Genomic DNA, 24,014 nt, shown 5'->3' on the forward strand with positions numbered 1-24,014 from the left:
AGGTACCTAAAATGCCCTGCAGAAACGAATCTCTAGCACCAGGGAAGTCGAGACAATTTCTAAATCGAAAATAGCCTTGACCGGCACGGGGAATTGAACCCAGCCACCCTGAGTATGGTCTTGCTTTGATGCCTTCTTGGCATCAGATTTATTTAACCAGACCAAGATCGTATCTGTAATGTTGGGCTCCATTTCCTATATTTTTTTCTTTCATTCGTTATTGAAATATAAGTAGGTAATTGGAAACATTGTGTCATCAACTATTCATACAGCTCATTTGCTTTACTAAATTTTTAATATATATCAAACATAATCTATTTGTCCATAAAAATGATGACTAGAATGAAAATTGTAAAATAGTTAATTACGGTAAATGGTTAAACACGAGGGTCTCCTTTCTTATACACAGCTAACGTTTATCTACCGAATCCGCTGAATCCCATTCCTTGTGCTCCAGCGTTTGCATTCGATGCACTCATGCCGCCTCCCATTCCGGGAAAGCCTCCGCCCATTCCTTGAGAACCAGCGCCTGCATTTGCTGAAGAGGAGCCCATGCCTCCACCCATTCCGGGAAATCCACCGCCCATTCCGAAGCCTTGAGCACCAGCGTTTGCATTTGAGGAGGTCATTCCACCACCCATGCCGGGAAATCCACCACTCATGCCCATGCCTTGCGATGCTGCGTTGGCTCCAGCTCCGGACGATCCAAATCCAAACTGTGGAGCACAGGTTACCGTGGATATGATGACAGCAAAAACGGCGCAACTAATGAAAGATTTCATTTTTATTTTTGAATGTTGACAACAAATTATGCGTATTATGTTGAAGTCAGGATTAAACTCCGATTGACTTTGATGCTTGAGAGAGATTGAACTGCTATTTTATACTCTTCAATATGTGCATATACTGTTTAGATTCCCATGTTTTGATAAGCGATGTACACAAAAGGAAAAGGCTCATATGCTTGCACATCTAGAGATGCAAAATACCTGATTAGAGGGAAAGCACATTTTATTTCTTTCCCTATGTTATGGAGCATGAGCAAATTAAATGACCACGTAAATCGAATGTGGCTGCAGATCCACGTGTGTGTGTGTTTTTTTTTCTTCCTAAGCAATGGAGGGGGAATCTACTCAACAGACATCCTGGGTTGTCCAGGAAGTGCTGGGTTAGGGGCCACCTCCAACAGCAAACGAGGGAGGCAGGACTGCATCCCCGACCCGCTAAACCGTTTCCATTGCCGCCAAGCCCATCGTCCCTTCGGTACAACCAGAAAGTAATGCTTCAAAGGGGGGTCAGTGCACAACGCACCCTCGAGGTTAGCTGCGTGTCCTTGCAGCATCGAACATCGTGACTCGCTTTTGCAGAAGAAAACCATGGTATCGTGCCAGCGCATTGCCAGCTTTCCATGTGGCCTTACCACGCCCTATGTAATGGGAAGGTGGGAAGGGTCGACTTCGCGCCTGCTTAGCTCTGCACGACTGGTATCAAGAATGATGATGCCACGTGCACCCCAAATTGACCTCTCTGCGATAGGGCCTATTCGCCAGCACACAGAGGGACTGGCCGACGCGGTGCCTACGCCTGCCCCAGCCTTGACGAGGACCCCTTTCCGTCCTCGGGCTCGGAACCCGCCCGGTTGACCGACGCCACGAAAGCGATGATACCATGTTGTTCTTCACGCGGCCACTTGTTCGATAAAATAATAGAGTTCGACCACAGGGCACCGGTATGACCCATGAAGCCGACTCCGAACCCTTGGACCACCTCTTATTTGCGCCTGAACTAGCCATTCCTCGAGTCCACGCGCCACCTTATGTGTAGCTCCGAGACGATTTGGACGATAGCCGATAAAACGGCGTTCCAGCCAACTTCATCTTTACACATCCTCCGGACTAGCTTGTCCGGGGTAATGTCCAGACCACATGTGGCAAGCTTGTGGTCACGCATTGTGCGAAATCGCGGGCACACGACCAACACGTGTTCCGCCGTTTCTTCTAAACCTGCGCACACCGGACACTCGGGCGAGGCCGAGTGTCCGAACCGGTGTAGGTACTGTCTGAAGCAACCATGGCCTGTAAGGCCCTGGGTCAGGTGGAAAGTGATTTCCCCATGGCGCCTCTTGACCCACGTACCTATCTCCGGTATCAACCTATGTGTCCATCTACCCTTAGTGGAACTGTCCCACTATATAACGATAACGATGTCAATAGGCATCATACCGGTGATGACGCAAAGTGCATCGTGCGACACGGTACGGTACGCGCTCGTAACTCTTATGGGCCAAACACAATTGATACGTTTGCGTGCGTTTTGACAGTTTTGCCATGGGAAAACTGTCAAAACGCACGCAAACGTGTCCATTGTGTTTGACCCATTAGGCACATGAGCCTATACGTACTTTCTAACTTCGTTCTGTAGCAGTTAATACGCAGGGTCGTGCCCCAAGCTGGCCCCCCATACCTTAGTATGGACAGAGCGACACTAGCCAGAAGCTTGCGCTTGCTGGCATAAACCGCAGAGCTATTGGACATCATCCGGGACAATGCCACTATAGTTGTGGAGGCACGCTTGCAGGCGTAATTGACGTGGCTACCAAAGGTGAGTTTATCGTCGATCATTACCCCCAAGAGTTTGATGGAGCGTTCAGAGGTGACCGCGCAGTTTCCTGCCCTTATCACCGCTTGTTGCTCCGACTTTCGGTTGTTAACAACAACCACCTCAGTCTTGTGGTGAGCCAGTTCTAACTTCCTGTAACTCATCCACTCCTCCACAATTGCGATCGAGTGGGCTGCAGTCAACTCCACCTCTTCGATCGATTCGCCGTAGCGTAAATAAGTCAACAACATCATTCTCGTGTTTTAGATCTATGTTCAAATAAACATACAGCTTTTGAAAGTTGATTTCAATTTTACAATGTCGTCTTGGTTTTAGTCTAATCAAGAAGGAATAGGTAAATGCGTGAAAATATACTATATATAATAGCCCTGTTTGTCTGTCCGGTGACTAGCCAACCAGACGCAGCACGCGGAGAAATTCTCACAAAAAATAAAATATTTGACACTTCAATTCTTTTTTACTATCAGATGCAGATGCAGCAAACAAAACCAGTGACAACCTTAGACAACCAGACACAGCAAACTTTTGATTTTTTTAATGCATGAATTAATGAACCATTCATATTAAAAAAAACACCTGCCAAGGGCGCTACTGCGTCCACAAATAAACTAGTTCTTAATAATTGCTATATTTTATAAGAAACCAATGTAGGAGATACCCGACTAGAAGAGCATAACAGAAACTGAACACAATATTAACATATTGTGATATTTATAACTTATTTTGATACAATTTTGTTCTTAGTAGCCATTATCTTTCAAATGTTGTAACAGAATTTTATCATAATATGATTTAAAAATGCTTAACACCGAATTGCCCAACAGTAGGCAATTAAAATAGATGTAGCAAAGTCTCCCAGCCATAAAAATATCATAACGCTGATATAATTTGAAAAGATTGCCTTACGTTAGTTTTAATTTCTCGAAAAATATGGTTTCTTACCCCATTCCCGGCCTAACATGCATACGACTGCATTATTTAATTGATATTCACTCATTGATATTCAGGGGTTCACTTCTGGTTAAAAATAGCTTTTCTTGGTAAACATCGTTTGAAAAAGCTTTCATTTAATTTAAATTAACGATGTGCAGAATTCACTTCAGTCATAGCGATTGCATATCCGGCCCACTTCCAGACCAGTTCCCGGCCTAAGCGAAATTTCGCTCAATCTCTCAACATCTTACTCTCATTATCTCTCGAGACGGTAGAAAATGCGTCGTAAACAAAAATATGCACGTTCAACGCCGACATGATGCCAGATGGTATTATTTATAATAATTTTTTTTTGGTTGAAAAGATATATTCACTCATCCAAATTACTTCCAAACGCTTAAAAACTATATTTTTTCACTTTTTGAAATCGAGAAAATTATAAATAACAGGATAGCGTCAACGTATTAGATAGTTTTCCTATGAACGATGAAGGATTTTTTTCATACTAAAAAAGACTCCTGGACTTTTGGCAGCACGGTGCGGCTAGAAGTTCTTAAGCCGAGGTGAATTTTTGTTCGGTTTGAGGATACATTTTTAAATGTATTCTAATATGTTTACACTAAGGTTTTTTTTTACGTCGCTCCATGTACCGCGTAAAAAAAAAACCGCGTAAAAAAAAACCGCGTTATTTCAAAAAAACGACGTAAAAAAAACCGCGCTATTTTAAAAAAACGACGTAAAAAAAACCTATTGGGGGACTTAGAAAATTTTATATGTTGGTGTCTACTGGGGACTTAGAAGATTTTTTTATGCCTACTGGGGACTTAGAAAATTTTAAATTGGGACTTATAATGGACAGGGCTTCTTCCTATTTGTTTGCGAGGTGTTGTTTGTAGGTCATAGTACGCGTGATATGGTACATGATTTTTGTGATATGAAACCAAGAATGTGTTCCGATCTATGCTCAAGCTCATCCAAGAATCTCCTGAAATAAGGCCTTCAGATCTATGAAATAAGGCCTTGAGATCTATAAAGATCTGTCGTCCTGTTTCAAATATGGTGCATGCTCTGTGTGACTCATAGAATAGATTGTGTCCAAAGCCTAAGTTATTGATCATCCAAAAAAAATCCCGAAGCAAGGCCTTTAGATCTACACGCGTAATCAAAGATCTGTCCGCCTGTTTCAAATATGGTGCATGTTCTACGTGACTCATAGAATAGATTGTGCTCAAAGCATAAGTTCTTGGTCATCCAGAAAATATCCGAAGTAAGACCTTTAGATCTACACGCGTAACCAAAGATCCTTCCGCCTTTTTCAAATATGGTACATAATCTGTGTTACTCATGGAAGATATTGTGTTCAAAGCCTAAGTTATTGGTCATCCGAATAAATCCCGAAGCAAGGCCTTTAGATCTATACGCGTAACCAAAGATCTGTCCGCCTGTTTCAAATATGGTACATGCTCTACGTGACTCATAGAATAGATTGTGTTCAGACTATAAGTTCTGGGTCATCCAAAAAAATTCCGAAGAAAGGTCTTTGGATCTATACGCGTAACCAAAGATCCGTCCGCCGGTTGCAAATATGGTACATGCTCTGTGTGACTTATAGAACAGATTGTGTGCAAAGCCTAAGTTAGTGGTCATCCAAATAAATCCTGAAGCAAGGCCTTTAGATCTACACGCGTAACCAAAGATTTGTCCGCCTGTTTCAAATATGGTACATGCTCTGTGTGACTCATAGAATAGATTGTGTTCAGAGCATAAGTTCTGGGTCATCAAAAAAAATCCGAAGTAAGGCCTTTAGATCTACACGCGTAACCAAAGATCCGTCCGCCGGCTGCAAATATGGTATATCCTCTGTGTGACTCATAGAACAGATTGTGTTCAAAGCCTAAGTTATTGGTCATCCAAAAAAAATAACGAAGTAAGGCCTTAAGATCTACACGCGTAACCAAAGATCTGTCCGCCTGTTTCAAATATGGTACATGCTCTGTGTGACTCATAGAATAGATTGTGTTCAGAGCATAAGTTCTGGGTCATCCAAAAAAATTCCGAAGTAAGGCCTTTAGATCTATACGCGTAACCAAAGATCTATCAGCCTGTTTCAAATATGGTACATACTCTGCGTGACTCATAGAATAGATTGAGTTCAAAGCATAAGTTCTTGGTCATCCAAAATTTTCCGAAGTAAGACCTTTGGATCTCTGGATTCTGGAACCCATTTTGATGAGCTCAGCTGCGACACCATCCTTACCAGCTGCTTTATTGGTCTTTAGCTGTCTGATGGCATCCTTAACTTCCCTCAGGATATGGGCAGAATTCCGGTGTGTAGGCTAAACGGTGATTATGCTTAAGCTGAAGAACCGGTCTTTGATCCTCAACCTGCACATTCTCTCATGAATCGGTCACCACCAGATCGCGCCTTTGAATATCGCCCATCACTATGGGGACAAGAAGGCGAGGTACACAGTCTATTATATGAACCACACAGAGCATGTACCATGTTTGAAAAAAGCCGATAGATCTTTGGTTACTCGTGTAGATGTAAAGGGCTTACTTTGGAAGTTTTTTGGATGACCAAGAACTTATGCCCTCCTTAGCCGTGCGATAAGACGCGCGGCTACAAAGCAAGACCATGCTGAGGGTGGCTGGGTTCGATTCCCGGTGCCGGTCTAGACAATTTTCGGATTGGAAATTGTCTCGACTTCCCTGGGCATAAAAGTATCATCGTGTTAGCCTCATGATATACGAATGCAAAAATGGTATATTGGCTTAGAAACCTCGCAGTTGATAACTGTGGAAGTGCTTAATGAACACTAAGCTGCGAGGCGGCTCTGTCCCAGTGTGGGGATGTAATGCCAAAAAGAAGAAGAAGAAGAAGAACTTATGCTTTGAACACAGTCCATATTTGAAACATGCGGACAGATCTTTGGTTACGCGTGAAGATCTAAAGGCCTTGCTTCGGGATTTTTTTGGATGACCAATAACTTAGGCTTTGAACACAATTTATTCTATGAGTTACACAGAGCATGAACCATATTTGAAACAGGCGGACGGATCTTTGGTTACGCGTGTAGATCTAAAGGCCTTGCTTCGGGATTTTTTTGGATGATCAATAACTTATGCTTTGAACACAATCTATTCGATGAACCAAACAGAGCATGCACCATATTTGAAGCAGGCGGACAGATCTTTGGTTACGCGTGTAGATCTCAAGGCCTTACTTCGGAAGTTTTCTGGATGACCAAGAACTTATGCTTTGAATACAATCTTTTCTATGAGTCACACAGAGCATGCGCCATCTTTGAAACAGGCGGATAGATCTTTGGTTACGCGTGTAGATCTAAAGGCCTTGCTTCGGGATTTTTTTGGATGACCAATAACTTAGGCTTTGAACACAATCTATTCTATGAGTCACACAGAGCATGCACCATATTTGAAGCAGGCGGACAGATCTTTGGTTACGCGTGTAGATCTCAAGGCCTTACTTCGGAAGTTTTCTGGATGACCAAGAACTTATGCTTTGAACACAATCTTTTCTATGAGTCACACAGAGCATGCACCATATTTGAAACAGGCGGATAGATCTTTGGTTACGCGTATAGATCTAAAGGCCTTACTTCGGATTTTTTTTGGATGACCAATAACTTATGCTTTGAACACAATCTATTCTATGAGTCACGCAGAGCATGTACCATATTTGAAACATGCGGACAGATCTTTGGTTACGCGTGTAGATCTAAAGGCCTTGCTTCGGGATTTTTTTTGGATGACCAATAACTTAGGCTTTGAACACAATCTATTCTATGAGTTACACAGAGCATGTACCATATTTGAAACAGGCGGACGGATCTTTGGTTACGCGTGTAGATCTAAAGGCCTTGCTTCGGGATTTTTTTTTTTGATGATCAATAACTTATGCTTTGAACACAATCTATTCTATGAACCACACAGAGCATGCACCATATTTGAAACAGGCGGATAGATCTTTGGTTACGCATGTAGATCTCAAGACCTTACTTCGGAAGTTTTCTGGATGACCAAGAACTTAGGCTTTGAACACAATCTTTTCTATGAGTCACTCAGCGCAGGTACCATATTTGAAAAAGGCTGATAGATCTTTGGTTACGCGTATAGATCCAAAGGCCTTACTTCGGAATTTTTTTGGATGACCCAGAACTTATGCTCTGAACACAATCTATTCTATGAGTCACACAGAGCATGTACCATATTTGAAACAGGCGGACAGATCTTTGGTTACGCGTGTAGATCTAAAGGCCTTTCTTCGGGATTTTTTTGGATGACCAATAACTTAGGCTTTGAACACAATCTATTCTATGAGTCACACAGAGCATGTAACATATTTGAAACAGGCGGACGGATCTTTGGTTACGCGTGTAGATCTAAAGGCCTTGCTTCGGGATTTTTTTGGATGACCAATAACTTAGGCTTTGAACACAATCTATTCGATGAACCACACAGAGCATGCACCATATTTGAAGCAGGCGGACAGATCTTTGGTTACGCGTGTAGATCTCAAGGCCTTACTTCGGAAGTTTTCTGGATGACCAAGAACTTATGCTTTGAACACAATCTTTTCTATGAGTCACACAGAGCATGCACCATATTTGAAACAGGCGGATAGATCTTTGGTTACGCGTATAGATCTAAAGGCCTTACTTCGGATTTTTTTTTTTTTGATGACCAATAACTTATGCTTTGAACACAATCTATTCTATGAGTCACGCAGAGCATGTAACATATTTGAAACAGGCGGACAGATCTTTGGTTACGCGTGTAGATCTAAAGGCCTTTCTTCGGGATTTTTTTGGATGACCAATAACTTAGGCTTTGAACACAATCTGTTCTATGAGTCACACAGAGCATGTACCATATTTGAAACAGGCGGACAGATCTTTGGTTACGCGTGTAGATCTAAAGGCCTTACTTCGGGATTTTTTTGGATGATCAATAACTTAGGCTTTGAACACAATCTATTCTATGAGTCACACAGAGCAAGTACCATATTTGAAACAAGAGGACAGATCTTTATAGATCTCAAGGCCTTATTTCAGGAGATTCTTGGAAGAGTTTGAGCATAGATCGGAACACATTCCTGGTTTCATATCACAAAAACCATGCACCATATCACGATCCATACTAGCGTACTATGCCCTACAAACAACACCTAGCAAACAAATATGTAGAAGCCCCGTCCATTATAAGTGCCAATTTAAAATTTTCTAAGTTCTCAGTAGGCACCGGCATAAAAAAAAATGTTCCAAGTTCCCAGTAGGCACCAACATATAAAATTCTCTAAGTCCCCCAATAGGTTTTTTTACGTCGTTTTTTCAATATAGCGCGGTTTTTTTTTTACGTCGTTTTTTTTAAATAACGCGGTTTTTTTTACGTCGGTACCGCGTAAAAATATCCGCGTAAAAAAAAACCGCGCAAAAAAAACCGCGTAAAAAAAACTTCAGTGTATATTAGTTCTAGGGAAACGAACAAATAGAAAAGATTAAAGTGCGTGGGTTTAGAATTATTGTGTGGTGATTAACAGCTTCAAGCAATGATTGTATCGAGAACTGTGACGATTTTTAGGTAGGTGTTTAGGGGTCGTACAATAATTACGTAAGCACTTATGGGGGGAGGGTGGGATGCCATTTTCTTACGTTCCATATAAATAACAAATGATTTGTTTGGGAAAAATCTTACATGGGAGAGGGGGGTTGAAAAACCCAGAAAAAATGCTTACGTAATTAGTGTACGGCCCCTTATATGAAAATACCGTTTTGTAAAAGTGGAAAGATTCACTCCGGCTCTGTGGTGTACGAACGGAGAGCGAATGTTCGGAATCTACATTTTTGTTTGCTATAATTGGACCAATTAGGAGTGAAATAAATGGTTGGAAAATATTGAGTATTGTGCGAAATAAATGGGAGACGTTTTAAAAATTATCAATCATAAACCTACGGCTTCCAAAAAGAATAAATCCTTAGATTTCTGTGCAGTGAGCCGGGAATCGGGTCCATAGGCCCGAGTAGTGATTTACCCTATTCTTGTTCAGACAAAAACAAAAATTTCTGATTGTTGATCACAATCTGGAAGCCTATCACGAACTGTGAAAATTTGCAACTGCACAGAAACAATATAGGGGGAAAGACGGCTTTGGCAGGTTTTGTTCTATTATTGTCAGGGGGGTTTTTGTCGACCAAATTTTATGAAATTTGGCCACAATATTCTTTGATATGCAAAGAATGTTTAGGCCAAATTTGAGCATAGTCAATAGTCAATAGTAGTATTTTGTATCTAATTTTGTTATAAATTTCTTGTTATTGTTATTTTGTTATTTTTATGATAAAATTGTACACTCAACTAAACTATCTTAAGGACATCATAAGCCTCATCTTATGAAGCGAGAAAAAATAATGGAATTTCTTTTTCATTGAGCCTCTTATGATAATGAATTGGCCTGTTATGAAATTCATTTTTGTATCTTATAAATTTCATAGTGGTTGTCTATAGAAAAATAAACATAAGAGTTGTCTTATAATTTTCATCACTACTCCTAATGTGAAAAACTCATAAGACAATTCTTATGAAATGAGAACTCAACATGGCAGGATACATGTAGCAGACGATCGTTGCGATACCCCGAAGTGCAGCAGGCTTACTGACCATATCAACAGGGGAAAAATATGTTATATATCTCTATTTCCTCACGATCTCCAGATCGACCAGTTATAGAAGTTAATTGGAGGATCAGAATGGTGAGTAAATGTTTCCTCTTGATAAGATTGTCTTTCATATTTTCACTTCTAAAATCATGCTTCATATATTACAGAATCCTGTTGACGTTGACCAGCTCAACGATAACAACATTCAATCCCATCAGCAGCAGAGAAAATCAACGATTATGAGACGACTAACGAATCCCAACTGGTGCGATCCAACCATCTCGAGTCTCAACGAAATATCCATGCGGCGATAGTGATATTAATCGGTACATTGAGGAACAATATTCGCGAATCAAATAGTAATAATTACTTTAGTTTAGTTCAAATCTCATGACACAAAATGTAATCATACGAAACACGACTTTAAGAAAATAATAAACTATTCTGTTGTATCGTTGTTTTTTTGTATTTCCATCTTTTTTAATCTTGTTGGAGAGCACAACATGTGCGAAAATCGTATTGAAAACATTATGACCCTCATATGCAAGAATGATTGATGTTCATAAGATTCCCTCATGAATTTCTTTATGGGCTCTGAAAAAACTTAATACTTTCATAAGACAAGTTATGAAAATCATGCTCGGTCAAATAACAGACAGTTAATAAGAAAATCGTATGAAGTTTATAAGTAATTCTTATAGCAAATAAACATAAGATGTTCGTATGATTATCATTAGTTTTCTTGGCTGAGTGTAACAAAATTTGATAGTTTTTTGTTTCCAGTAGTGTAATTTTTGATAGAAATTTAGATATTTTAACAACATCCTGCACCATATTTCTAACAAATTTTGTTATAAAAAATTAGTATAACATAATAACATAGGTTGATATAATTTTGATATGACCTTCTAGTCGGGTACGTAATGGATAGTTACGTCTGCCAGGTCTAGGTACTAGTTAAAAAATATATAAATAATTTGATGGACATGACTTCATGACTTATCCATAGGCAAGTTTTGTCATGGGTTGCCGAGTTAGGGAAGGTCCATTAATGTAACGCAAAAAAATAATGGACCACTTTTTGTTTGAAGCGTCTGCAAATTTTGTATGGGTCGACACACTTCAGGCAACCCCCTCCTCCCTTTAAGCGTTACGTAATTTATGGATGCTCCCTCATGCAATTATTGTTATTTGTACCAACTAGACTTTTTGGCAACAACGATCATATTAGATCATGTTGGTCCAGATTTATCATATATATAACCCACATTTATCATATACAAGTGACACTCGGTTTGTTTTAGCATTCGTATTGACAACTCGTGCTGAAAAAAATGTTTTTTGGCAACTAGTTGCACAAAAAACTATTATGTTTTGTTATCAATATAGAAAAAAATGAATACTTTTATCACTTTGCAAAGGTATTTTTGTCACATTTCCTTAAAATTACCTGAAACATTGCCGAAGACGGAACGATCAGGAAACCCGCTTTGAGTTATAATTTTTTGACTATTTAAAAAAAAGATTAAGCACTTTTTAAAAAGTACAAATGAGAAACAAATAATGAAAATTATATTTCTTGGCCAAAAAGATTTATTTTATATGCGTATGTTAAGTTTTCGGTAAATTAAAAACACAGATATTAGATTATTGAAACAAATGTAAATTTTGTTCTGTTTGCCCATAACTGTCTTATTTATTTGCATAGGCAACATATCGAAGAGTAAGGAAATGCAACTACGCCTGGGAAATAATCGCGATAAGCTTTCCCCATCATCAGGGATTTCACTATTCTAGGTGTGCGATGGGCAGCTTGAAAAATTTCGCGCATTGCTTATCAGGACAATTAATCCAAACAATTACGGGAATTCCTGACCACATGCAGTACATACATCATGTGCACTCAATCATTAATATAAAATAGCAGTTTAAGCTCACTAGAGCACCAAAGTCAATCGAAGTCTGATTCAGGAACCGTCAACTACATTTTTAAATTGAAACCAGAATTTCGTTGTCACAAACCAAAATGAAATCATTCATTGGTTGCGCCGCTTTTGCTGTCATCATCGCCACGGTAGCCTGTGCCCCGCAGTTTGGATTTGGATCGTCCGGAGCTGGAGCCAACGCGGCATCCCAAGGTATGGGCATGGGTGGTGGATTTCCCGGCATGGGTGGTGGAATGAGCTCCTCGAATGCAAACGCTGGTGCGCAAGGCTTCGGAATGGGCGGTGGATTTCCCGGAATGGGTGGAGGCATGGGTTCCTCTTCAGCAAATGCAGGCGCTGGTTCCCAAGGAATTGGAATGGGCGGAGGCTTTCCCGGAATGGGAGGCGGCATGAGTGCATCGAATGCAAACGCTGGAGCACAAGGAATGGGATTCGGCGGATTTGGTGGATAAACTTTCGTTATTATGATGGAAGTGATGCTTTTTGGTGTTCATATTTATTTTAGAAGAATCGTACGGAAAAGTATTTATATTAAAAATAAAGAAAATCTCACGCAATGATTGTTGTACGTACATACCTAAAAGATGACAATATATCCTCTATGCATTATGGGGTCTACAGTTAGTTAGAAAGCCTTCACTTAATAAATGCAGGAAAACTGAAAAAACATTGTTCGAGTAGCAAAGTTCTAGTACCAAAGCAACAGGGAATGTCCACAAATTACGTAACGCTTAGAGGGGGAAGGGGGGTTGAGTGAAGCGTGACGATCCATACAAAATTTTCAGGTTTGAAAAAATCCTTTTTTTTGCGATACGTAATTAACCGAAAACATCATTATTCGCGAAGATCTAAGAACCATATTGAACTTTTTACTTTACTTATGGATCCTGTACACCTCCGGTGGTGCAAAGGGCCGACTTGAAAGATCTCCATCCTGAGCGATGCCCGGCTATCGCTTTAACCTGTTGCCAGGTTAGATTTCGGTCGACTTCTTTTATTTCTTTATTGAGGCTTCTCCGCCACGAGCCTCTGGGTCTGCCTCTGCTGCGATGTCCCGCCAGTCTAATGCTTGCTTACAGATTTCGTTTCCGCCCCTACGTAGAGTGTGGCCGACCCAGCCCCACTTCCGATCCCGAATTTCTGTTGTTATCGGTCTCTGGTGACAACGACGATGGAGCTCGTTGTTTGAGATCCAGTTGTGAGGCCACCAGGCCCGAATTATATACCGCAGGCATCTGTTAATGAACACCTGCAGCCGTTGAGTGTTCTCCACTGATACACACCATGTTTCGCTAGCGTATAACAGCACAGATTTCACGTTAGAGTTGAAAATTCGTATTTTGGTGCGTTCACTTATCTGCCTGTTTTTCCAGATATTTCTTAAACTCGCAAAGGCAGCCCTTGCTTTCTTGATCCGTGCGCCTATGTCGATCTTGGTACCGCCGTCTGACGCCATTTGGCTACCAAGATATTGGAAGCTTTCAACATTCTCCACTGGTTGCCCGGCTACTGTGAAACTGGAAGGAGTCACCGTGTTTACATCCAACGATTTGGTTTTGTTGACGTTGATGACTAAACCTGCCGAGGAGGAGCGATCGGCAAGGTCGTTGAGCTTACTCTGCATATCAGAGCGCCGTTGCGCGAGTAGTGCAACGTCATCCGCCAATTCGAAGTCGTTTAGGTGCTCCATGGTTATAGGCTGCCATAACAGCCCGCGGTTTGGTTCACGGTCAATCGCATCTACCAGAATCTCATCGATTACGATGAGGAACAATAACGGTGATAGAATACATCCTTGCCTCACATCAGCTACGACCCGGATAGGGTCGGACAGGACCCCATTGTGCAGCACTCTACACGAAAAGGCCTCGTACTGTGCTTCGATGAGGCCGATGATTTTCTCAGGAACTCCCTTGCGTCTCAGGGCGCCCCACATATTCTCGTGATTGAGACGGTCGAAAGCTTTTTCGTAGTCAATGAATACCAAGTAAAGGGACTCTTGGAATTCGTTGACCTGCTCCAAAATGATGCGGAGCGTGACAATATGGTCCACACAGGATCTTCCGGCACGGAATCTGGCCTGCTGCCGCCAGAGAGTCGCATCGATCTTCTCCTGAATCCGGGCTAGGATAATTTTGCATAGAACTTTGAGAACGGTACACTGCAACATAACGCCTCGCCAGTTATCGCATACAGTGAGGTCACCCTTTTTGCATCCAGTCGACCGGGAAAGTGGCGGTGTCCCAGATATTACGAAATAAACGATGCAGTAGTTGAGCAGATGTCATGGGGTCAGCTTTGAGCATCTCGGCGGATATGCGATCGACTCCTGGGGCTTTATTCGATTTCATGCTTTGGATGGCTGTTTGAATCTCTAGCAGTGATGGAGCTTCGGTATTGACACGTGTTATACGTCGGATCCTAGGCAGATCATGCCGAGGTGGTGATGGCCTGGTTGGCACTTGAAAAAGTTGTTCGAAGTGCTCGAACCAGCGTTTCAGCTGGTCAGTTGGGTCGGTCAATAACTGATCATTCGCGTCTTTCACAGGCATCGTTGCATTCATCTTCGCCCCGCTTAAGCGTCGTGAGATATCGTAGAGGAGGCGAATGTCCCCGGTTGCGGCGGCTCTCTCCCTTTGTCGGCCAGATAGTCTGCCCACGCTCGCTTGTCCCGTCGACATGAGCGTTTTACTTCCTTCTCAAGAGCCGTGTATCGTTGACGGGCTAAGACTTTGGCTCCTCTGGTTTTCGATCGCTCTATCGCGGCTTTGGCTTCTCTTCGCTCCTCTATCTTCCTCCAGGTCTCATCGGTGATCCATTGTTTTCTCTGGGTGCGTAGTTCGCCCAGATTGTTCTCGCTGGTGGCGATGAAGGCATTCTTGATGGCGGTCCATTGGTCTTCCACGCTGCCACCTTCCGGAATATCTGCAGCACGCGTCTCCAGTTCTTCAACGAAGGACCGTTTCACCGTGGCACCTTCCAGTCGGCGTGTGTTGAATCGTCGTCCAACTCTTTCCTCCTGCCAACGAATCCGCGCAATGCGCAGGCGTATTTCGCCGATGAGGAGGTGATGATCAGACGCGATATCGGCACTACGTTTATTCCGTACATCAAGAAGGCTCCGTTTCCATTTTCGGCTGATACAGATGTGGTCGATTTGATTTTCTGTAAAGCCGTCACGGGAGACCCACGTGACCTTGTGAACCGGTCGATGAGGGAAGAGCGATCCCCCGATCACCATGTCGTTATTACCACAAAATTCTGCGAACAGCTCTCCGTTTTCGCTCATTTCTCCGAGACCATGGCGTCCCATAATGCGCTCATGGTTCGAGTTGTCGGATCCGATCTTCGCATTGAATTCGCCCAAACAGATCTTGATATCACCCTTCGGAATTCTATCTACGACGGCATTGAGTTGACTGTAGAAGTTCTCTTTGTCTTGCAGATCGGCAGCATCGGTTGGCGCATAACATTGGATTATAGTAAGGTTTCGGACCCGTGTTCTAAATCTGGCAACGATTATCCTTTCACTTATAGGTTCCCACTTCATAAGCGCAGAGTGTGCCTGAGCGCTTAGTAGGAAGCCAACTCCGCGATGCCGGGGAGCGTGTTCACCTCGTAAACCAGAGTATAGCAGAACTTGTCCCGACGGCGTTCTGTGTTCTCCAAAGTTAGGCCAACGGACTTCACTCAGTCCCAGGATCTCAAGCTTCATGCGGCGTGCCTCATTGGCAAGTTGTGCCAATTTACCCTGCTGGGCTAGGGTTAAAACGTTCCATGTTCCTATTCGTGTCCGTTGTTTCGCGCTAAGAGTCGTCGCCGTAAAATCAGTCCGTATTCCATATTGAACGATGGTCGGGAAAATGAAGTACAAAACATGCTATGTTCGAGGAACAATATGAAAAGGTTTTTGCTAAACATACAGCATTCATTGAATGGGTTAGGAACAAAAGGTCGAAAGGACAAAAGGTTGAAGGGAAAAATTGTCGAAAAATAAAACGTCGAAAAGACAAAACGTTAAAAAGACAAAACGTCGAGCGAGACAATAGGTCGTAAGGAGAAATCTTCGAACGGAACAAAAGGTCGAAATAGACAAAAAAAACTGAAACGGAGAGAATCAATCTGGCACAATACAATTCATTTCTCAAATCAACAATCTTTTGTATCTCTAATAGAACTATTTAGATATTCATAATATTGTTTCATAAAAATTACTCCTTACTTACTTATTTCTGCTTGAAGCCAAGTGCATTTCACAAATTCCTTTGGAATACACCCTGCTTGTAATCAAATTGTTCTTGATTGACCTTTTGTCCCTTTCGATCATTTGTCTTTTTCGACCTTTTATCCCTTTCGACCTTTTGTTGGGACAAAAGGTAGTGTCCCTTTCGACGTTTTGTCTCATTCGACCTTATGTCATTTCAGCCTTCTGTCCCTTTCGACGTTTTGTCATAGATTCTCAATGAAGATCATTGAAGATGTTTCGTACTATATTCTTACAACTTGCTGATAACATGGTAATTTTTGACATTTGTTTCGTTTTACATTCTCATAACATAAAATAATGAGTACCGGAATTATGCTATGTTTTGGCTATGCAGTCTCGGTTATCAAACGATAATTTTGATTTTATCCCAACGTTTCGACCACTTTTCGGGTCTTCTTCAGGGGAAAGTCAGTGTTATCCTGTGATCAGTCGAACTCCTATCATAATTGTGTACAGGAAGATTTTACGAACAAGGTCATACCATGTTTAGCTAAAGTATGCATTTTGAGCGTTATTTCAACCCTGTTGCTTATGAAGAACTCGCCAACGAAATCGCCATATTGTTTTTGTTTTTGCAGATTCGAGAACCTGTTTACATTTTTTTTAGTCTTTCGCTTATTTGGAAGGCTCATTTGCCGTGAAGCGTTACGGAGCCGAAATCAAGTTTCTTGATTCTTATACATAGTGTTAGTTTTGGGGATCCGAAAGACTCGCGGTTTGGTCAAGGTTAGAGAATACAAAAATACAGTACGAGAGAAAAGGATTTTAGGGTACTTCAGTAATTACGATGCTGATGTTCACAAAGTTGTCATTCCTCGCGATGTTTCACATCTGTAACGGGACAAACAAACTTTTTTTTAGGAGACAACATCGAGAGGAAGGCATACAGAAGGGATTAACGACAGACAATGAACTGGACAACGCTCGTCGCGTTTACTCTGGCTTGTCCCTTAGACATTCGTAATGGGGTATGACAGACAAGGGGATGGGCAGACTATGATTACAGTCTTACATCAGCAACTTTCATAAATTGGTGGACCAGGGACATGTACTCGAGATCAAGGCCCGACAACACTTCCCTAATAGGCTTCGGTTATTTTCCTTGGACCGGAGATGTTCAGTTAGCGCACATGTTCACATGTTCCACATAGGCTACTGCAACTTATATGTGACCAGATTCAAACATTTTTGACTAACTTGTGCTGCTAAGGTTTTTACATAAAATTATGTTTTTGCCATAGTTATATATTTTTTATTTATAAATGCTTTATTCATTTAGTTTGTATCTTTTTATTAATTTTATTAAAATTGTAAGCAACATGTGTGCTGTTCAGGGAAGGACCCGTATCTCGAATACTCAGAGACTCAGAGTGCTTGAAAGTCCTCCTCGAGCATTGTCCAAGTTTCATGCCCGTTGAGGACTACCGGTCTTATCAGCGTTTCGCACATGACGCATTTGGTGCGGATGTGAATCTTTTTTTACCGCAGTTTCTTCTGGAGCTCGTAGCACACTGGTTTAAAATCCTCAAAAACGCGTGTTTTTTAGTTTTCGACCTGAAAACTACATTTTAGAGTCACGTGCTGCCGCTAACCGTAAGTCGAGCACATCTGTATATGGACGCCATATACAGATGTGCTCGACTTGCGGTTAGCGGCAGCGTAGTAGGCCCGACAGATGATGCGCCTTCGTATTTCACGACTAACATTCTTATCAGCCGTTAGCAAAGATCCACGGAAGACGAATTCCTCGAAAACCTCGAAGCCCAAGCAACACGCCTAATCATACATAAGTTTACTCAAACTATTTATAACTAACTTGATTGCTTCATTTTTTTATGCTGTCACTTTTATATATCCCAATTATAACGAAAAAAGCGCAAGAGGTGGAGTCAATATAAAACATTAAGTAAGTTTTAATTCATTTGTTACGGTTGCATATTTATAACCAATATAAAACAATAAGTGAAAAGTAAACAAGTCTACAATATTGCCAACAATGGTTCTGTTGTGATTCATAAAAACATCATTTCGAAACCTGGATGGTCATCTGTCACAAATGCAATGTTAGCTTTAATTCATAATGGTAACGAACGCAAATAAATGTTAACGTGCATTGTACCACTAAATATAAAAAAAATCGATTGCGGTTTTGGATTTATGGTGAACATAACCATTTTAATCTTTAATTTTCCAAGCGCCTCATAGAAACTGCAATAAAATTGCTTGAAAATGGAAAAAATATATTAGAAATGTATAGCCATATTGGAAACAGTCATTAGATCTAGGGTTACTAACCGTATTTTTGTAAAAGAATAATCCGATTTTTTCGGAATAAAATTCTGTGGAAGAAAAAAAAACATCAAACCTAAAGTTCACCAGAAAACAGCCGCTGAAATGAGTTATTGACGAACTGATCACCCTTGCGAACCGCTATTCACTTGATTGTCAGGGTCAGGTTTGGGCAGGTTAATTTCGGTTAGTATAAACTGGATATAAGAAGCAAATATATTCTAATCTATTGAAACTTACATAGATTAGAATATATTTGCTTAGAGGGTTTATAAATAAAATCTCAATTTTAACAATGTATCGAAAATGTATAATATTTAAGCTCATTTATAGATTATTGTTAAAATCTTTGCTAAATTACGTTTTACCGTCAAAACACCTTTTCTAATAATGTAGAATATCACCTAACATATGACTTGTTGATATTATAACTTTTAATTCCATCACTTGGTAGTAACTTTTCATGTACGTATATCGACCTCAACAGTAAAACCGCCTTCAGTGTATCGATTTTGATTTCTAGCCACTAGGAATAAAACCTTCTGAATCATGCGCAGGCAACAATTGTTATGCTGATTGGATGTTCATATTTTCTAAAAATATTCAAGGTTTTTAATTTTGATTAGTTTGAAGCAATCATTGAATATACATGTGAACTATAAAGAAATGTGCAAAATGCCATATGACTCCATATGACATGTGAGAAATGGGATGAATAAAGTCATTAGCTATTCTTTTATCTAATTGTAGTTAATTTCTTAATTGACATAAATATGGTAGCCCTATGCGTACCTGCTGATAAATGATTTTATGTGTTCTATATAAGTCTCAGAAGCAACAGCTAAATAACACTTCACAATTGTCAGCTGGTAGTAAACCAGTTATAATAGAGTTTTCAGCAACAATAACAAATCACAGTAAAATTTTCTCTACTATAATTTTAATACATTTCATTTATGGTGAAAACTGTAGAAGAAGTTTTCGAATATTGTTTTGTTCCCAAGATAGTGATGCAAATAAGAATTGCGATGTTAAGCGATGTTAAATAACTATCATCCAGGCAAGACTATCCCATTAAGATCATAGTCATTGTCTTCCAAAACCATTTTTATCCGGAATAATCGGTGCTTATTCGGTGCATATTCAACTCAATAGTGTGCGTATAAAAGTACTTCAGATATCACTAAATGCGGGATAATTTGATATACCAATTATATTATAGAATGGAAGTTGATTATCAGGAGAAATCTCAATTTAAAATAGTTCCCATAGATGTAAACGAATGTAAACCAGTGAAAACAATCCGTCAACCTTTCTGACGTTTCAATTTATCCGTTTGGTGTAATTAGGTTTCAATGTGACTTATTAAAAATCAAAATAATTGATAATGATTTTATTGAGTTTTTAATCGGTTTTTACTGCGCTTAGCTGAAACCAAATGTTTTTATCAAGTGAATTTGAAACATTGAGAATAAAATTGAAATGTGAAACATTGGAAACAGTTTCATGACAAATTTAAAACTCATAGTTACTGTAAAACATTTATACAACTCATCTATAACCATTTTTATATTTTTTTAAATATATTGATGTTGCATGTGTTACTTGGGAGGTATCCCCGGCAATCGTAGCACTGCTGCCCGCGGGCCCTGTCGCGCTCGGTTCCGCCCACAAGCATGTAATTTATTTTCGATACATTCACCACCAGCCTAACTTTTGTTGCTTCACGTTTCAGGTGGGTATACAGTTCTGTCACCTTTGCAATTGTTCGGCCAACAATGTCCATGTCATCCGCGAAACAAATAAATTGACTGGATCTGTTGAAAATCTGTTGCTACACCCGGCTCTCCGCATGACACCTTCTAGCGCAATGTTGAACAACAGGCACGAAAGACCATCACCTTGTCTTAGTCCCGGCGCGATTCGAACGAACTGGAGTGTTCACCCGAAATCTTGACACAATATTGCACACCATCCACCATTGCTTTGATCAGTTTGGTAAGCTTTCCAGGAAAGCTGTTCTCGTCCGTCTCGAGATTCATACATTTTTCATGTTTTGATGTATGAATGCGTCATTTTATCTGCGGATCAATTCACTTTGCAACTACGGGACTTATCTTTGCAGCAACATAATGATTTCATTTCAATTCAAACATGAATAGAACCCTGCTGGGGAACTGTTGGCCTACCCCATTAGGCCAGCGCGCACACCTATGACTGTGGGTCCTATATTGCTTGCAATCCTGCAAGCAAGACGCGGCCATGACGGAACGGATGACAGGGAGTGACAGGCCTTCGGCCTGTCACCGGGTGAGTGGACAAAACAGGGAAACAAAACAGGGAAAATCTTTGATATAGCTGACGAACGAAAACGCAGTATTAATTATATCCTAAAAAGCCTTAAAAATAGTTTAAAATTATCTGAACTAGAATATTAAATTAGTGCCTACTATTTACATGCTGGATTGGTGAGAATATTTACATAAAACTATAATATTTGGTGTAAAAAACTATCCTTATATACTAGGTAACCTAAATCTTGCCACGTCTCTCTTGAACTATTAGCAAAATACGGACTACCACTATTTATTGCTCTACTGATACGAACACAACACAAACGGGAACTAAACGTGAGTAGATTAAATGTTCGATTTCACTATTAAAAACTAATAGAAGCAATATGCGTACATGGCTTCAGGGGTTCACCAAACCCATCTCGCGGAGCATTGCAAATTATGTACATATAGTTACAAAATTGTTTAAGAATTATGAAATTAAGAAGTTTAAGAATTATGAACTTCTTCTTCTTCTTCTTCTTCTTATTGGCATTACATCCCCTCACTGGGACAGAGCCGCCTCGCAGCTTAGTGTTCATTAAGCACTTCCACAGTTATTAACTGCGAGGTTTTGAAACTAACTCGCTCTCACTGCAAGGTGGATTATTCAGGGTCGGATGAATTGGCACACTCCTTTCACGTCCATTCTCTCTCTCAATGAAACGTTCATTCATGCCGGGAACAGTGGAAAACGAAATGTCTGCCCAGCGAGGTGACGTTATCTTGAATGAACATAAATTTAAAGTTTAACACTCAGAAACTTCTCAAAAGCCTGAAGGAAAATTAGCTTTCATGGAACACACTGAGGACGAGGCTTGATGGCTACTTTGCAAGCCCGGAAAAGCGAAAATACAATAAATAAACTTTTAACCTTATTGTTCAGGGAATGCGCACTTGTCAAGAATAGTCGAACACGAATTTCAATTTAACTTATGGCTAATTTTAATGTACTTTTCTGGTCCTACACTATGCTAGCACTGTCACACTTGATAGGGGTACTTGCGTGGTTGGAGCATCGTCATGCTCGGGATCCGGATCCTCGGTGATTCCGTTGATCAGCAAGTGGCCACTGCTTAAGGCTGCGAGACTGGCGGAGACGGGCCACGTCGACATCTTGGTGAGCTTGATGATGGGGAACAAGCGGCGACGGGCCGCTTTCGGTTGAGATTGATGATGGCCGTGAGCTGTCGGCGATGGGAAGCGTCGGCATGTTGGACAGCTTGCTACATCGGCGGAATGGCCGATTCAAGATGGCGGGTATGGCTTGGAAAGCGGTCTGAACAATACACGTCTTCAGACAATAGGTATTCTGTCGCTGTGCTTCTGCCGGCGTTTGTGGGAGATGCCGGATGGCAGTTTCGCTCGGAATGAGGTCCTCGAGCTAGGTAACATAACCTTGAAATCAGCGTGCGTGAGGATTAGGCCTCTTGGATTGCCACCAAGAGCCTGTCGTGGATGTAGCTTGTAATTAAAAGAAAAAGGCCCACTCGTGGACCTGCCAAGTGGTATTATTACACCTATCAAGTGACAGTAGGATTTTGTTATCACTTTCTGACTAAACTAAGTTTAATTACCTTTTTCTTGCACATAACTTTCACAGTAGTGTTTTCTTAGTTTTTAGACGGCATAAATGTATAATAGGCTATAAGAAACATTACAATTATAATTTAGGTTAGGTTATTTTACGTTTACAATTAACTTCTCTAACCGTACTATAGTTTTGTAGTTTGTTTTGCCGTACTATTTTTACCGTACTATTAGTATTAAGGACACAATTCCCACTTAGAATAAGGTACAAAGCTTTAAAACACACAATTTTGTGACAATTTTAACAATTAATACACGACGCGCACTACGATTTCCTCGGAGGTTACGACAGAGAAGAGAATCTTCATTGCCTTTGGCTGAGGTATTTATTATAAAACGAGTGTTAAGATGGAGCTCAAACTTCGTCCAAAATACGAAGTTTGACATTTCATATTTCTCCGACCTTTGTATGTATGTTCTGATCAAAACTAGTAGTGACCTCTGTTTGTCAAATCTTTTTGGACATTTTCATTTGTTTCGCTATTTGTGTCACCGTTTGCATGAACGTGCATTGATATGGAACGGATGGAAATGGTGTATGCACTCTCATTGAATGCTGTCGGTTTGGATGGATAGGGTGGGACAAGAAAGGAAATCTTGCGGTGGAGCCGCAAGTCAATCACATGAAACCGAACGGTTACAGTTTCTAAGCCAGGTTACCATATCATGAGGCTAGCACGATGATACTTTTATGCCCAAGGAAATCGAAACAATTTCCAATCCGAAAATTGCCTAGACCGGCACCGGGAATCGAACCCAGCCACCCTTAGCATGGTCTTGCTTTGTAGCCGCGCGTCTTACCGCACGGCTAAGGAGGGCCCATAATTATGGACTTATGATGTTATTATTATATATTCCCGTTAGGAAAATTATATTCTCCCTCAAACAACGGATCAAGTGTTTGTCATTTCCACGTCGTAGAATCATAATTACGGAAATATTCCCCCCGTTGGATATAATCAAACATAATATAATTTTCGTTTATCACACGAAACTAAACGTTCGCGAGCATGTCAAGTCGTGGTGCAAAGTCCGACAGAAAAAGTAGTAAGCCGAGTGGTAGAAGTGATCGGAAGAAGCCGAAAGATGATCAAGTAGTTAGTGAAGTGACCTGTGAAAAGGGAGGTGATGATGTGGTGGTGGTGGTGGACGAATCGGACAAAACCGTCGATGGATACTCCTGCAAGAGTTGTAGAGGACCGGATACGGAAGAGATGATGCAGTGTGACAAGTGCAACGGATGGTATCACTACGATTGCGTTGGAGTTACGGATGAGGTTGGAGATAATAGCTGGAGCTGTGCCAATTGCAAGACCGCAACGTGGAACCAGCGATCAACGTCAACATCAGACAAGGA

General features: G+C 40.9%; 2 protein-coding genes and 1 long non-coding RNA gene across 3 annotated transcripts; 1 reads left to right on the forward strand and 2 right to left on the reverse strand.

The window, feature by feature from the left end:
• Positions 1–416: 416 nt before the first annotated feature.
• Positions 417–782, reverse strand: LOC134221483 (uncharacterized). Its single transcript, XM_062700676.1, has one exon. It carries the CDS (start codon positions 780–782, stop codon positions 417–419), a length of 366 nt encoding a protein of 121 aa, XP_062556660.1.
• Positions 783–12,125: 11,343 nt separating this feature from the next.
• Positions 12,126–12,735, forward strand: LOC134220751 (uncharacterized). Its single transcript, XM_062699854.1, has one exon. The coding sequence runs from the start codon at positions 12,259–12,261 to the stop codon at positions 12,628–12,630; it is 372 nt and encodes a 123-aa protein (XP_062555838.1). The 5' UTR covers positions 12,126–12,258; the 3' UTR covers positions 12,631–12,735.
• Positions 12,736–21,988: 9,253 nt separating this feature from the next.
• LOC134220460 (uncharacterized) lies at positions 21,989–22,873 on the reverse strand. Its single transcript, XR_009981911.1, has 2 exons — positions 22,779–22,873; positions 21,989–22,712 (listed from the first exon to the last, which is right to left on the reverse strand). It is a non-coding gene; the product is annotated as an uncharacterized LOC134220460 (long non-coding RNA).
• Positions 22,874–24,014: the final 1,141 nt, after the last annotated feature.

The sequence above is a fragment of the Armigeres subalbatus genome, chromosome 3, assembly GCF_024139115.2.
Source record: "Armigeres subalbatus isolate Guangzhou_Male chromosome 3, GZ_Asu_2, whole genome shotgun sequence".
Taxonomy (NCBI): domain Eukaryota; kingdom Metazoa; phylum Arthropoda; class Insecta; order Diptera; family Culicidae; genus Armigeres; species Armigeres subalbatus.

Coding starts and splice junctions, on each gene's coding strand:
- LOC134221483 (XM_062700676.1), bottom strand. CDS start 782: ATGAAATCTTTCATTAGTTGCGCCGTTTTTGCTGTCATCATATCCACG.
- LOC134220751 (XM_062699854.1), top strand. CDS start 12,259: ATGAAATCATTCATTGGTTGCGCCGCTTTTGCTGTCATCATCGCCACG.